We start from the raw sequence: 15,127 nt of genomic DNA, 5'->3' as shown, positions 1-15,127 counted from the left end.
AAGCGCAGAAGACACATGCCTGTTCACTCCTTCAAATGTTAATCAACAGCTACAAATCATCATTAATCTTCATTATAAATGACAATGTTTCACATAAGTTTATTTTATTCATGAAACACTTACAATAAAGGCAAATTAGCAACTGTTAATTTAATAAGAAATGAAATGGTTTATCAAATAATTGTTCACATCCAGTGTCTTGCAGTCCATTTGTTTTCAGTCCTGATGCTCGTGCTCCTGTCCCGGTATGAGCCAGCGGATGCTGTCTGTCCGTAGGATGGCGTACAAGGTGAAACCTGTGATGAAGAGGACCGAGAAGACCAGCAGCCAGTCGATGCTCTTCACCGGGACGCTGGGGAGAGGTCCGAGACGGTCTAAATCTGTCACGTTTTTGTCAGGGCTGACCTCAAACCCTGGAACACATTAACACTTCATCACTAACTGCAGCAGGATTGATGAGCAGGGAGGGGATACACATGAAGGTCGTTTTTGATGGCAACTGATGACCCCCGGCAAAAAACAGACATGCAAGAGAATCTATTTTTACTTGTTCCAAAAGCGAGCCAAAGACCAAGAACCATATAAGTGACAATATATAAACAAACGCTTGATACATTTTATTGTGATTAATCATCATTTACTGATTTGTGGAGGATTCTAGGAAGTCAGGTGTTAGATATCCAGGTTTAGCAGCAAAAGGTATTATTTTAACTGCATTATTTGGGACTGCTTCTACTCAGTTTGTACCTGTTTGGTTAGCGATGAAGGAGGTGAGCGTCTCCAGCGTTCTGTCTGTGTGGTTGAAGCGAGCCATGGGTTTGGCCCCCTGGAACAGCAGGATGTTGGGCACTGCCACGGTCCCAAACCTGGTGGAGAGGCTGGTGGGTGGAAGATGAAGATGGATAAGACAAAAAAAAAAAAAGAAAAATGATGATTCAGTTTTAGATATTCAACTGAGTTGTGGATATGGTTTGATCTAAACAAAACGCCTTCATATGTTCTGATATTTGTTTTAGGCAAAGCACAAATGTAGGCACTGTCTAAGGCAATGGTTCCCAACCAAGACAAACCTGAAGGTTCACCAAACGGTTCAAGGGAAAAAGCAAATGATGATACAAAATATTGTTTTTTTTTTGTTCTTTTCTCTATTTTTTTGCATTTAACTTGTCAAAAACTGGAATACTTTCACCTCCTAGGGTACTCTAGAAAATTACATGAATCCAAAAAGAAAAACATTTGCCTTTTGTTGAACTGCTCGCAACCCACATGACCTGTGATGAGGGGTCACAAGTAGACATTGCTTTGTTTCAGGGGGTCACAAGCTGAAAAGACGGGAACCACTGGCCTAAATGTACAGTCTATAATGGATGATTTAAGTATTTAAGTTTTAATCCCCCTAAAGCATGAAGACAACCTTATTTTACAGTTTGAAATTTTGCTCACATGCACCGACACTAGACTTGCACCGATTTATCGGCAGTGCTCGGAATCGGGCCAGTTTTCACGTGATCGGCCATGACCTGCGACCAGCCGCTCAGTCTAAAATATGCTGATTTAAAACGCCGGTCAAATTCCCGGCGCGCCACATGATTGACATCGTGTAACATCAGCAGCGCACACACACGCACATGTGCAACTCACTGCTTGGGTGATGTGAGGAAGTGAAACCTGGGCTGCTTCTCAACTTAATCATTCAGGCACACGCATCAAAAGAGTGAAGAAGAAAGCTGTTAATTGTCCGTGTTAAACTGAACTGTGGAGCTCTCACTGCTGCACTGTGCCACTTGAAACTGACGAGGCGTGTGTCTGCGTGCCGAAGATTCACGTGTCCGTGCGCTTACTGGCGGGCGCGTCCTTATGACCTGTGTGAATTTTCCACAGGAAATATTTTTACTTTTTTGTCTATTCAAGAAATTACCCACAAATGCTATACACCAAGAATTATTGTTTTATTTATCTATGTTTTTATTTATGTATGCCTTTTGACTTATTTATTTTAATACTGTACCTGAAGTTATATTTGAGCAAAAAGGAAAATGTTTCTTAACCTGTGTCACTGTTTTTGTTTGTTTGTTTGAGATGATTATTGAAAAGCTGGTTGTATCTTGGTTAAAATGTTCTATTAAAGCAAAGATAGAAAATATTGCAATATCTTGTGTGCTGTAAAGTGGTTTGAAAAAAATAAAATCGGAATCGGCCATCCAAACACTCTGCAAATCGGAAATTGGTATCGGCCCAAAAAATTGTAATCGGTGCAAGTCTAACCGACACACATGCATACTTTCAATATCTCTACACTTTTTAATGGATACCTAATCTAATAAGCTAGTTTCCGTTGCTAATGACACTGAGTTATATTTCTAGCACGTACAGGGTAACATTACCTGAGCCACAGGCCACAAAAAATAATACAAATCAGAAGTCTCCTAATGCCCCTTTAAAGTGGGATTTTACAAAAGGAGGGATGAGACACAATAACACCGGAGAACATGACCATTCACCTGCTGTGCTGAGACGCATCCAGTGCCAGGAAGTGCATGCTGGGAAAGACTCGGGGCAGGGCGTTGAAGTGAGGTGCCAGGCTGGCTGAGAATTGGCACCAGGCGGTGAAGAACAGGACCACAGAGCACTCTGTGCTGTTAGTATTCAGGAACTCCATCAGGTCCTGAGAGAATCAAGAACAAAGAGACAGACGGATGGATTCTTCTCCTCTCACATTTTATTTGACAAACAGAAACAGACTGTGATTATGGGAATCATCAGCACAGTCAGATCATGTCATTTACAAAGTAGGTGGTGGTGGGACTGAGGAAATACTGCAGAAAAGCTAAAATGAAAGACAAAAAAAGGTAAATCAAGATGTCTGCCTTCTCTCAAATATAATGAAACTAGATGGCACTCGGCTTGGGTGCTCAAAGCGCCAAGAAAAAAACATTTATAAATCTCAACAGCAATGTCTCTATCTAGAAATCAGGTTACTGAAGATAATCCACACACCTTGTTGTGAGCAGTTTGCTGTACGAACTATTTTCTCTCTACTGAACTAAACCAAACAACTGCATCACCATGAAGAAGGAAGCGTGCATCTACTCATGGACGAAAGACTTCTGCTCATTCTTATTTTGGGGTGAACTGTCCCTTTAACACCAACAGTCTTAGGCTTATTACAATGAAACAAAATATGAGGTTTATTAGGGCTGACACAACAATACACAACTGGGTTTCTAGGCTACCAATATAAGCGTTCAGATGTGAACAGTGTTGATGGCACTTCTCAACCAGTGAGCCTCAGAGGGCAGCATGATTACCTGTGAAGCGTTGAGGACCTGCACAGTGAAATTGTCCATTCCTGTGACGTTCCTCTTATCACAGTTCACCTTGTACGTCTTGGCAGTCTCTGTGTTGTTCTGCTCCTCAGTTGGCGTGATGTCCGCACGCACTATGTCAAGAGTGATCTGGAGGTAGACATCAAAAGAGAGGTCACCTTTTGCACTACTGCTACGACTACTGCACTCATCACTATTTATTTTGACTGATGTCAGCTGATGCATGCTTCTTGAAAATAAGCAAATTCAAAGTGAAATCAAAATTAGAAATCATAACTAGTGAGACAATTATATAATTACTGAATTATCTACCGAACATTTTCTCTATTTATTGATTAGCTGTATGGTTTATATGTCAGATAACAGAAGTGTTTTGCCCATGGTGACATCTTCAAATGTCTTGTTTTGCTCAACCAGAAGTCAAAGACCCAAATACATTCAGTTTATCATCATATAAGACAAAGAAAAGCAGCTAATCTTCACATTGGAGAAGCTGTAACCAAAGAATAATCAGTGTTTTTGCTTCAAAACTTACTTAAATAGTTGATCAATTATCAGTATGGTAGTGCAGATAAATTCTCTATTGATCAAATAATTGATTATCAACTAATTGTTTCAGCTCTTATCTAAACCCAGACAAAGCTTAGACATGTTCTGCATGATTGTAGCTTCTGACATTTTATGCATTTTTGGGCAGGATTACCTGATTAAATTAACTAACAGATGTTAAGAGACAAATATTTTATTTATACAGTTAATACTGCATAATGGATATGTATTTTCTACTATCTTGAAATCACTGTTTGACGTCCCAAAAGCTCACATGTCGTAGTAACTATGTATTTCTTAACTATTTTGCTATTCATTACACCCAGTTGTTGTTTATCATCAGAAGAATTGGTAGAGAATATGGAGATACCAGCGAATCTTTACCAAGGCTGCCCTGGAGCCAGGTGTTCATACCTCTGCCTACACTTTGCTGCAATTCACAACTCGTACTCATGTTATAGTGCTCCTAGCAAGTTACCTGCTGTGATGATTCGGCACTCATGTCCTCCTGTGACTCTCCTTTAGCATCCACAGCAGGTGAACCGCACTGGGCACTGTTCTCATCACAAGGCGGGGAAAAGCCTGACTGGAAGTCTTTCACATTTTTAGGGAATAGGGATTCAATGTCAGATGGATCGATGGGCGCTTCGGTTCCCATCACAGCATCTGCGATCTCAGCTGTCTTGAACTGCCTCTTCGGCAGAGAATCCAGGTCTTCTGACTCCACGAACTTGGGGCTGTTCTCCAAGTCGGACACTGCATCTTCTGGCAGCATGAGCTCCAGTGACTCATCATTCTCTGGGAAAAAAAAGTCAATTATAGATCATGAAGATCAACTTCAGTACAAAAGACATTTCTCTTGTGGCTGTCCTTCCAGCTTAAGACATGCTTTTTGGCAGTTTGTCTGAAGATTATCTCTTACTTCTAATTACAGCCCTCTTTTTCTTTGCCATAAGCTGACAGTGTCCTCCCATGTGAACTGCTGTGTGAGTGAGTCAGTCTAAAAGAGGTGCACTGAATAAGTATGGACTGGTTCCAGATCTCTACATCACAAATCATATCATCAATTTGTCCAGTGAGTCAAAGAGAAGTAATTCAACTGAGGTTAATTTAAATGGTAACTTGGTCTGATTACCAGGTGAGAAGAGGTCAACCAGTTATGAATATTCAGTTAACCATTAATAAAATGTACACCTACCTAAGAGTAATGCAGAAGCCTTGCATTAATGCCTATCTTCATTAAGTTTTCTGTGTAAAATGTTTGCAAAAGGTGATATTAATATGATCTAACTAATATCACATTAGCTCGAGCTAGATCTCTCCAATAAAATCAAGTCATAAAACTCTCCAAATTGTTGCTCTTCTTTACCAGTATGTTTTAAATAAAATGTGCACGTTATTTAACGTGAGTGCATCGCTACCTTTTAAACTAATATGCTACACGAATTGTGTTTACAAACGTCTGATTATGAGTGTAATGTTAGCGTTACAATAGCTCTACTGACTTGTGATAACAGCCACAACTCTGAAGCAATGGACAGGGCTCGTTTGTTAAAGCTAACTGTCAAAACGATGTGGTTTATACGTGAACACGACATCAAGACGACTAGCTAGCTTCCTGACATTTAAAACAATTAGCAGTTAGTACGCTAACCGGTTACCAAGCTGATAACGTTAACTGTCGTGTCGCAGTGTTGAGCTAGGACTGTTTAGCTAACAAGCTACTGTCAGACTCTTACCTTGGGCGGTCGCGGCCGAAAATATCAAAACGTCAGAATAATAGAGCGTAAAAAATAAAACAAACGAGATGTGACATTTACTGAAAATCCCCGTCATATTTTTGTGAATTTAGCTAGATGCAATAATGAACGGTTATCACGACATGTTGAGATATGAGGTGGTCAGTTCATAGGAAAGAATATTTCGAGCTGTGGCGGAAGAAAATAAATGTTACACCACCGAATTCTGCTTCCGGACATTATTCCGACTTCCGGAGGGACCAAATGCAAAAATAATGAGTTGAAAATAATTGCTATTTTGTCTTTTATTGTGCTTTTGTTATTCTAGCCAGAAAATAAAAACTTCAAATATAGTTATCTTGTCTTTATGCTGAAGCAGGAACAGGGAAATCCAGATTTAACAAGTGAAATATTGTACACTGGAGGCTATTGACCTTACAGTCTATGCTATTAACCGACTTTATTTTTTTTTCTTTATCACTCTTTATTTGTTGGCTACATCTACCAAGCAGGCAGATAGGAAGGGTTAGAGAGGAAAATAGTAGTTGAAATTAGGTCTATTGGATTGAAAAATTATTGGAACAAGGTGTAAGGAAGGCTGGGTTTCCTGTATATTTCTGATCTATTCCATTTGGATCTTATTTAATTTTATATTTTTCATTTCATTTCATCAGATTAAAAAAAAAAAATCTTATTTTATGATATCTTGTAGGGATGCACCGAAATGAAAATTTGTGGCCAAAGCTGAATAAAATTAAACGCTTGGCCGAATAGCCTACCGTTGTTTAGTTTTTCATTAGTTTTTGCAGATGAACCCCCTCCAGATTAGTGTTGTCATGGTACCAAAATTGGGACCCACGGTACGATACCAGTGAAAATATTATGGTTCTGAGTAGTATCAGGATACCACAGCAAAAATGAGGCAGATGTGCCTTTTGTCATTTATAAAAAGATAAATCACTTTTCTATAATACATCAATGATATTTCAATGGAATAAATTACATATTGACTTATTCATACTTCAAAAACAGCATCAATAAGTGATTAACATAGAGGGGATCAAAATAAAATAAATAAATAAGATAAAAATCAACCAGCCACCCTCCTCCCTTCACAAGTAAAGAACAGTCCCTAAAGTGCAGTGAGGTTTGTGGACCGTTACCTGCCACACAGAGAGAAATGTGAACGGCTCGTTTCTCCTCTGACACGTCACATACCTGTGTGCCGCCACGGCTTGGCTGTCCAGGTACTTTTGGATAATCGTGACACCAAGAAAAGGACATTATTGGAGCCAGACTTCTCTGTCGCTGGTAAGCCGTTATCTTGCGCTGCGGAGCACTGGCTGCCGTATTTGACAGGAAGACATTCCTGTCTGTGTCTGTGACCCCCGTTCAACCCACAGCCGGCGGGATTCGCCTTTCATTTCTGCTGGTTGAAATCTGTACTCACACAATGTGCTGAATGGTTTATTTTGCTTGCACAAAACTATCTTTAGTCGCAAATGCGAGTGCGTGACGGACGGAGTAAAATATCGCCACACTGCCGACATTTTACTCCATCCGTCACCGCATGCTGTTTGATTGCGTTATCAAAACAAGCTGCTATTATTCGGCCTTGCTTTGCACTTATTCCACCGAATACAGAATGTGTGTTTTTTTGCAATATTCGGCTGAATATATTCAGTTAGCGAATATTCGGTGCATCCCTAATATCTTGCTAGTTCTTAGTTGGTTATTGACTCTGTATTGCTTATTGCTTTTAAATGTATTTCTAAAGCTTTTATTTGCTTATGTAAAGCTCTTTCAATGCCCCTGTATTTGCTATGTAAATAAAGTTGGCTTGCCTTGTCTTGCTTATGTAAGTGATATTTAATTCAATTAACATCAAATGATCTGTGCTGATTTTTAGGCAGAAATAGTACTGATATGTGAAATTTCATTGATTTCTTTGTGATTAGTCGCCAGAATCTCTATTTAAATATGTATAATGCCGGTTTTATGAAAGTATTATTGCTTCATATCATCCTGGTCTTGTCTGGAGTTGGCATACTCTGTATTCATGGACACAATACAAAGATGTGTCTTGATAGAATCCTTAGATCCCTAAACTTTCTGCTGTTCATTTCCCCAAAAGTTAAAGTTTGTTAAATTATCAGAAATTGTAGTAGTAGTCATGGTAGTATTGGATATTCCATTTTAATTCTATAGTTATGTAAAAGGTAGACAGTAGCTGTGGTCAAAAGACACACTGCACCTCTCAAACCACTCCTCTTCCTGGAATGATGCACACCTTTATGACTCCACCCAGACTTTATTTACTGGATAAGGGATGCTTCACCTGCTCAGAGTCATTCAGCTCAGACATTAGTTGTTCCCTCCCCTTTCACACATCTGCCAGTTAGAAGATGAGTGTAAACACCATGTGATCAAATGTAAGAGCTGAAAGCCAATACACTGCAGATCAGTGAATAAACATCAGGGAAATGAGCTGAGCTTTTATCTGGAAACAGAGAGTGAAACTAACTGACATTCACTGTCGTCTAGAGGAGAAATGGCGCAGCAGGTGATTCAGCTGGATCGAGAAAGACTGAGCTGTTCAATCTGTCTGGATCTTCTGAAGGATCCGGTGACTATTCCCTGTGGACACAGCTACTGCATGAGCTGTATTGAACACTGCTGGGATGAGGAGAATGGGGAGAATGAAATATACAGCTGCCTTCAGTGTAGGCAAAGCTTCACACCGAGGCCTGGCCTGGTGCAAAGTACCCTGTTAGCAGAGTTGGTGGAGGAACAGAAGAAAGTTGGACTTCATGCTGTTTCACCTGATCAGTCCTTTGCAGGACCTGAAGACGTGGCCTGTGATTTCTGCTCTGGGATAAAGGTAAAAGCCTTCAAGTCCTGTCTGGTGTGTATGGCCTCTTACTGTGAGCAACACCTGCAGCCTCACTACAATGTAGCTCCGTTGAAGAAACACAAGCTGGTTGAAGCCACTTCAGAGCTGGAGGAGAACATCTGCTCTCGCCACGACGAGGTGATGAAGATCTTCTGCCGCACTGATCAGCAGTGTATCTGTTATCTCTGCCTCATGGATGATCATAAAGGCCATGACACAGTCTCTGCTGCAGCAGAGAGGGCTGAGAGGCAGACGGAGCTCGGGTGAGTCGCCAAAGAATCCAACAGAGAGTCCAGGACAGAGAAAAAGATGTCAAGGTGCTTCAGCAGAGGGTGGAGGCTATCAATCTCTCTGCTGATGAAGCTGTGAGGGACAGTGAGAAGATCTTCACTGATTTGATCCGTTTCATTGAGGAAAGGCGCTCTGAGGTGAAGCAGCAGATCAGATCCCAGCAGAAAACTCAAGTGAGTCGAGCTAAAGAGCTCGAGGAGAAGCTGCAGCAGGAGATCACTGAGCTGCAGAGGAAAGACACTGAGCTGGAGAAGCTCTCACGCACAGAGGATCACCTACATTTCCTCAACAACTACCCCTCACTGTCACGTCTGAGTGCGTCTGAAGACTTACCCAGCATTGATATCTGTACCCTGAGCTTGTTTGAGAACATGACAGCGGCTCTTCTGAGTGAGGAGTGGGCAAAGATCTCACTGGCAGTGAGTGAAGTGGATGTTTTACTGCCTCAAGCAGAGCCCAGAACCAGAGCTGAATTTATGAAATATTCACATCAAATCACACTGGATCCAAATACAGCACACAGGTGTTTGTCACTGAGTGACAGGAACAGAAAAGCAACATTAACTGCAGTTGAACAGTTCTACTTGGATCACCCAGACAGATTTGCTGAAAGATGGCAGGTCCTGAGTAGAGAGGGTCTGACTGGACGTTGTTACTGGGAGGTGAAGTGGAGCGGGAACGTTTCTATTGCAGTTGCATACAAGAATATTGGCAGAACAGGGACCATGTATGAATGTGGATTTGGAAATAACAAGTCTTGGTTATTAGAATGTAACAGTGATGGATATAAATTCAGACATAACAGTGTTTCCACTTCCATCTCAGGCCGTCTCTCCTCCAGAATTGGAGTTTACCTGGATCACAGGGCAGGTACTCTGTCTTACTACAGCGTCTCTAAATCCATGACTCTCCTCCACAGAGTCCAGACCACGTTCACTCAGCCTCTCTATGCTGGATTTAGGTTTCGCCAGACTGCAGGAGACACTGCTGAGTTGTGTTAGATGTAGACAGGAGTTTGAAGAGTGAGTGATCTCTATGCAGCAAATGTGTCTGCACTGCAGAGATCAAACATAGTGGGTGGGACTATAATATTTTGCTCTTGGATTTTATGTTGTTTAGTTGTGTCAGTTCAATGATATGGTGAAATGAAAAAGATTTTTTTGTTGTTACATAGAGATTAAAACTATCTTGTTTGTTGAAATGTCATTCTTAATATATAGACTGTGTATGTTGTATTTACTAAACATTTTCAACTGATATACAAAATGTCTGATAATACGCTTTTTTGTGTTTGTTTTTTTCTAATGCATCTACACAATATGTTTTTCTGTCACTGTTTGAGAATCAGAAAAGGTTAATGAAAACAATCAAATAACCTTCACTTTCTACCGATAGACCATGTGCTGATTTAATGCTGCTTATGGTGAGAATTAAAAAAGAAAAATCACTCATTCACATACTTGCGAGACGGGGATTTAACTCTCTTTTTAAAAAATGTATTCTGATCGCATATTTACTCAACATTTACATCTCAGGCCCTCAGTCCTCCACAATAGGAGTGTATCTGGATCACAGGGCAGGTACTCTGTCTTACTACAGCGTCTCTGAAACCATGACTCTCCTCCACAGAGTCCAGACCACGTTCACTCAGCCTCACCATGCTGGATTTTGGCTTCCACTAAGCTCTGGAGGCACAGCTGAGTTGTGTGAGCTCAAGTAGACAGGAGTTTAAAGAGTGATTTATCTCTGTATAGTAAATGTCGAGGTGTGTTTGCACTGCACAGATCAAACAGAATGGGACAGTGATGTGTTTTGGTTTTTTTTCTTCATTGGGGGTGGTTTAGTGGAGGGGGAGTATGTGGTTTTGTTTGTGTCAATTCAATGAAATGGTGAAATGAAGAAGAAATATTTTTTTCTACACAGGGATTAAAACAATTTTTTTGTTCAGTTTTTTTCTTATTGGATTAGTATATTAAATTTACTAAACGTTGACATGATTATGGAAAATATTACATATATGCAAAATGTCTCCTGAAAACTATGTATTTTGTTCTACTTAAACTTGAATATAGTTATGACATAAAGTGGCTTAATTATGTACAAAAAACTACAAAATTAATTAAAGAGTCATTTATATAAAAATGAATGAATGGTTTTTGAGCAAATAAATGTAACATACAGTTTTAAAATTACGTATTTTTTATCATACTAAATCTCTATGAACATAACTTGTATAATTTAATGTTGGCTTATTGTTACTCTACATACTGTATATAGTAGTAGTGGTAGTAGCTGTAGTTGTAGTTGTAGCTGTAGTTGTAGTTGTAGCTGTAGTAGTGGGAGAAGTAGTAACAGTATATTTTATTGGCAACACTGGTTCCCAGAGCAGGAATGTGTTGAAATGTCATTCTTAATATATAGACTGTGTATGTTGTATTTACTAAACATTTTCAACTGATATACAAAATGTCTGATGAAACACTTTTTTTTTTTAAGATATTTTTTGGGGCTTTTTAGCCTTTAATTGATAGGACAGACAAGCGTGAAAGGGGGAGAGAGAGAGAGGGAGTGACATGCAGCAAAGGGCCACAGGCTGGAGTCAAACCCGGGCCGCTGCGGCAACAGCCTTGTACATGGGGCGCCTGCTCTGCCACTAAACCACCAGCACCCCGATGAAACGCTTTTTTGTGTTTGTTTTTTTCTACCTTGATTTGGATTTTTGAGCATCTGCCAAATTAATGTCATATAAAGTTTAAAAACACATTATTGTAGTCACACCATGTCTTCATTTTCATAATTTGTATAATTCAATGTTTATTTCTTTTACTTGATGTCTATACTGCATACTGTGCTGCTGTTGTACTGATACTGAAAAATCTTTTTTTACTAAAAAGTACCAATCCAGAAAAATGGTAAGAATTTTAAATATGACCTTCTGGGAAAAAAAGCTTGTTAACATCTTTTAAAGAGTGAATTTAAGTGTCTTTACATGATAACAATTTTTAGAAAATATGTATGGAAAATCAGTGGTCAAAGTCATACATATAAATAGTTATCTTGTCAATATTTTAACAGATTACCCCTATTCTTAAAAAAAATGCATCTACACAATATATCTTTCTTTCACTGTTTGAGTATCACACAAATCTGTTGTTTTCCTTCTAAAGTTAATTCCAATCAATCTTTTTCCAAGATAATCAAGTAAAAAAAAAAACACAGCAAGGTTAATGAAAACAAACATTTAACCTTCACTTTCTACCGATAGACCATGTGTTGATTTAATGCTGCTTATGGTGAGAGTTAAAAAAGAAAATTCACTCATTCACATACTTGTGAGATGAGGATTTAACTCTCTTTTTAAAAAATGTATTCTGATGGCATATTTACTCAACATTGACATGATATACTGCACATAGAAGATTTTTTGCATATATGCAAATTTTCTGCTGAAGAATGTGTTTTTGTTCAACTTAAAATTGCATTTGGTGATTTTATAAATGGGTGTAATATGTGAGAATAAAAAGACAGAATGAATAAAAGAGTTGTGTGTGTAAAAATGGATTCATGAATGTGGATTTTTTTTTTGAGTATCTGCAAAATAAATGTAATATAAAGTTTAAAAGAAATGTTCATTGTAGTTAAACCATATATCTATGAACATAATTTGTATAATTCAATGCTGCCTAATGAGTGCTCTATATAATAGTAGTAGTAATCCGTTGGGAATAGTGGTTTCCAGACTGGGTATTAATAACTGAGGTCGAAAGACACAATGCACCGCTCAAACCACTCCTCTTCCTGGAATGACACACACCTTTATGACTCCACCCAGACTTTATTTACTGGATAAGGGATGCTTCACCTGCTCAGAGTCATTCAGCTCAGACATTAGTTGTTCCCTCCCCTTTCACAGATCTGCCAGTTAGAAGATGGGTGTCAACACCATGTGATCAAATGTAAGAGCTGAAAGCCAATACACTGCAGATCAGTGAATAAACATCAGGGACATGAGCTGAGCTTTTATCTGGAAACAGAGAGTGAAACTAACTGACATTCACTGTCGTCTAGAGGAGAAATGGCACAGCAGGTGATTCAGCTGGATTCAGAAAAACTAAGCTGTTTAATCTGTCTGGATCTTCTGAAGGATCCGGTGACTATTCCCTGTGGACACAGCTACTGCATGAGCTGTATTGAACACTGCTGGGATGAGGAGCATGGACAACATGAAACATACAGCTGCCCTCAGTGCAGGCAGAGCTTCACACCGAGGCCTGTCATGATGAAAAGTACCATGTTAGCAGAGTTAGTGGAGGAACAGAAGAAAGTTGGACTTCATGCTGTTTCACCTGATCAGTCCTTTGCAGGACCTGAAGACGTGGCCTGTGATTTCTGCTCTGGGATAAAGGTAAAAGCCTTCAAGTCCTGTCTGGTGTGTATGGCCTCTTACTGTGAGCAACACCTGCAGCCTCACTACAATGTAGCTCCGTTGAAGAAACACAAGCTGGTTGAAGCCACTTCAAAGCTGGAGGAGAACATCTGCTCTCGCCACGACGAGGTGATGAAGATCTTCTGCCGCACTGATCAGCAGTGTATCTGTTATCTCTGCCTCATGGATGATCATAAAGGCCATGACACAGTCTCTGCTGCAGCAGAGAGGGCTGAGAGGCAGACGGAGCTCGGGGTGAGTCGCCAAAGAATCCAACAGAGAGTCCAGGACAGAGAAAAAGATGTCAAGGTGCTTCAGCAGAGGGTGGAGGCTATCAATCTCTCTGCTGATGAAGCTGTGAGGGACAGTGAGAAGATCTTCACTGATTTGATCCGTTTCATTGAGGAAAGGCGCTCTGAGGTGAAGCAGCAGATCAGATCCCAGCAGAAAACTCAAGTGAGTCGAGCTAAAGAGCTCGAGGAGAAGCTGCAGCAGGAGATCACTGAGCTGCAGAGGAAAGACACTGAGCTGGAGAAGCTCTCACGCACAGAGGATCACCTGCATTTCCTCAACAACTACCCCTCACTGTCACGTCTGAGTGGGTCTGAAGACTTACCCAGCATGGATATCTGTACCCTGAGCTTGTTTGAGAACATGACAGCGGCTCTTCTGAGTGAGGAGTGGACAAAGATCTCACTGGCAGTGAGTGAAGTGGATGTTTTACTGCCTCAAGCAGAGCCCAGAACCAGAGCTGAATTTATGAAATATTCACATCAAATCACACTGGATCCAAATACAGCACACAGGTGTTTGTCACTGAGTGACAGGAACAGAAAAGCAACATTAACTGCAGTTGAACAGTTCTACTTGGATCACCCAGACAGATTTGTTGAAAGATGGCAGGTCCTGAGTAGAGAGGGTCTGACTGGACGTTGTTACTGGGAGGTGAAGTGGAGCGGGAACGTTTCTATAGCAGTTGCATACAAGGATATTGGCAGAACAGGGACCATGTATGAATGTGGATTTGGAAATAACAAGTCTTGGTTATTAGAATGTAACAGTGATGGATATAAATTCAGACATAACAGTGTTTCCACTTCCATCTCAGGCCGTCTCTCCTCCAGAATTGGAGTTTACCTGGATCACAGGGCAGGTACTCTGTCTTACTACAGCGTCTCTAAATCCATGACTCTCCTCCACAGAGTCCAGACCACGTTCACTCAGCCTCTCTATGCTGGATTTAGGTTTCGCCAGACTGCAGGAGACACTGCTGAGTTGTGTTAGATGTAGACAGGAGTTTGAAGAGTGAGTGATCTCTATGCAGCAAATGTGTCTGCACTGCAGAGATCAAACATAGTGGGTGGGACTATAATATTTTGCTCTTGGATTTTATGTTGTTTAGTTGTGTCAGTTCAATGATATGGTGAAATGAATAAGATTTTGTTGTTGTTACATAGAGATTAAAACTATCTTGTTTGCTGAAATGTCATTCTTAATATATAGACTGTGTATGTTGTATTTACTGAACATTTTCAACTGATATACAAAATGTCTGATAATACGCTTTTTTGTGTTTTTTTTTCTACCTTGATTTGGATTTTTGAGCATCTGCCAAATTAATGTCATATAAATTTTAAAAACACATTATTTTAGTCACACTATATCTTCATTATCATAATTTTCTATAATTCAATATTTATTTCTTTTACTCTACATATTTACTGATGTCTATACTGCATACTGTGCTGCTGTTGTACTGATATTGAAAAATCTTTTTTTACTAAAAAGTACCAATCCAGAAAAATGGTATAATTTTAAATATGACCTTCTGGGAAAAAAAGCTTGTTAACATCTTTTAAAGAGCGAATTTAAGTGTCTTTACATGATAACAATTTTTAGAAAA

At 39.7% G+C, this 15,127-nt stretch overlaps 2 protein-coding genes and 1 pseudogene across 3 annotated transcripts in view; 2 read left to right on the top strand and 1 right to left on the bottom strand.

Annotated features, from left to right (window-relative positions):
• Positions 1–83: 83 nt before the first annotated feature.
• Positions 84–5,833, bottom strand: txndc15 (thioredoxin domain containing 15). Its single transcript, XM_049592596.1, has 6 exons — positions 5,615–5,833; positions 4,354–4,673; positions 3,309–3,455; positions 2,502–2,665; positions 748–878; positions 84–413 (listed from the first exon to the last, which is right to left on the bottom strand). The coding sequence occupies exons 1-6, from the start codon at positions 5,709–5,711 to the stop codon at positions 217–219; spliced, it is 1,056 nt and encodes a 351-aa protein (XP_049448553.1). The 5' UTR covers positions 5,712–5,833; the 3' UTR covers positions 84–216.
• Positions 5,834–8,133: 2,300 nt separating this feature from the next.
• Positions 8,134–9,935, top strand: LOC125898934 (tripartite motif-containing protein 16-like; annotated as a pseudogene).
• A 2,920-nt stretch (positions 9,936–12,855) lies between these two features.
• The window catches only part of LOC125898931 (tripartite motif-containing protein 16-like), a 28,495-nt gene continuing 26,223 nt past the window's right edge, over positions 12,856–15,127 (top strand). Inside the window, exon 1 of one of the 2 annotated variants that reach the window (XM_049593000.1) lies at positions 12,856–13,826. In XM_049593000.1, the coding sequence (XP_049448957.1) occupies positions 12,874–13,826 (953 nt within the window). In that variant the 5' untranslated portion in view covers positions 12,856–12,873. Of the gene's footprint in view, positions 14,031–15,127 lie in introns of both variants that reach the window. The other variant, XM_049593004.1, reaches the window with a different exon arrangement.

This window comes from Epinephelus fuscoguttatus, linkage group LG12 (genome assembly GCF_011397635.1).
Source record: "Epinephelus fuscoguttatus linkage group LG12, E.fuscoguttatus.final_Chr_v1".
Taxonomy (NCBI): domain Eukaryota; kingdom Metazoa; phylum Chordata; class Actinopteri; order Perciformes; family Serranidae; genus Epinephelus; species Epinephelus fuscoguttatus.
Note: the sequence above shows the minus strand (reverse complement) of the source record. Positions and strands in the feature narration are given on the sequence as shown.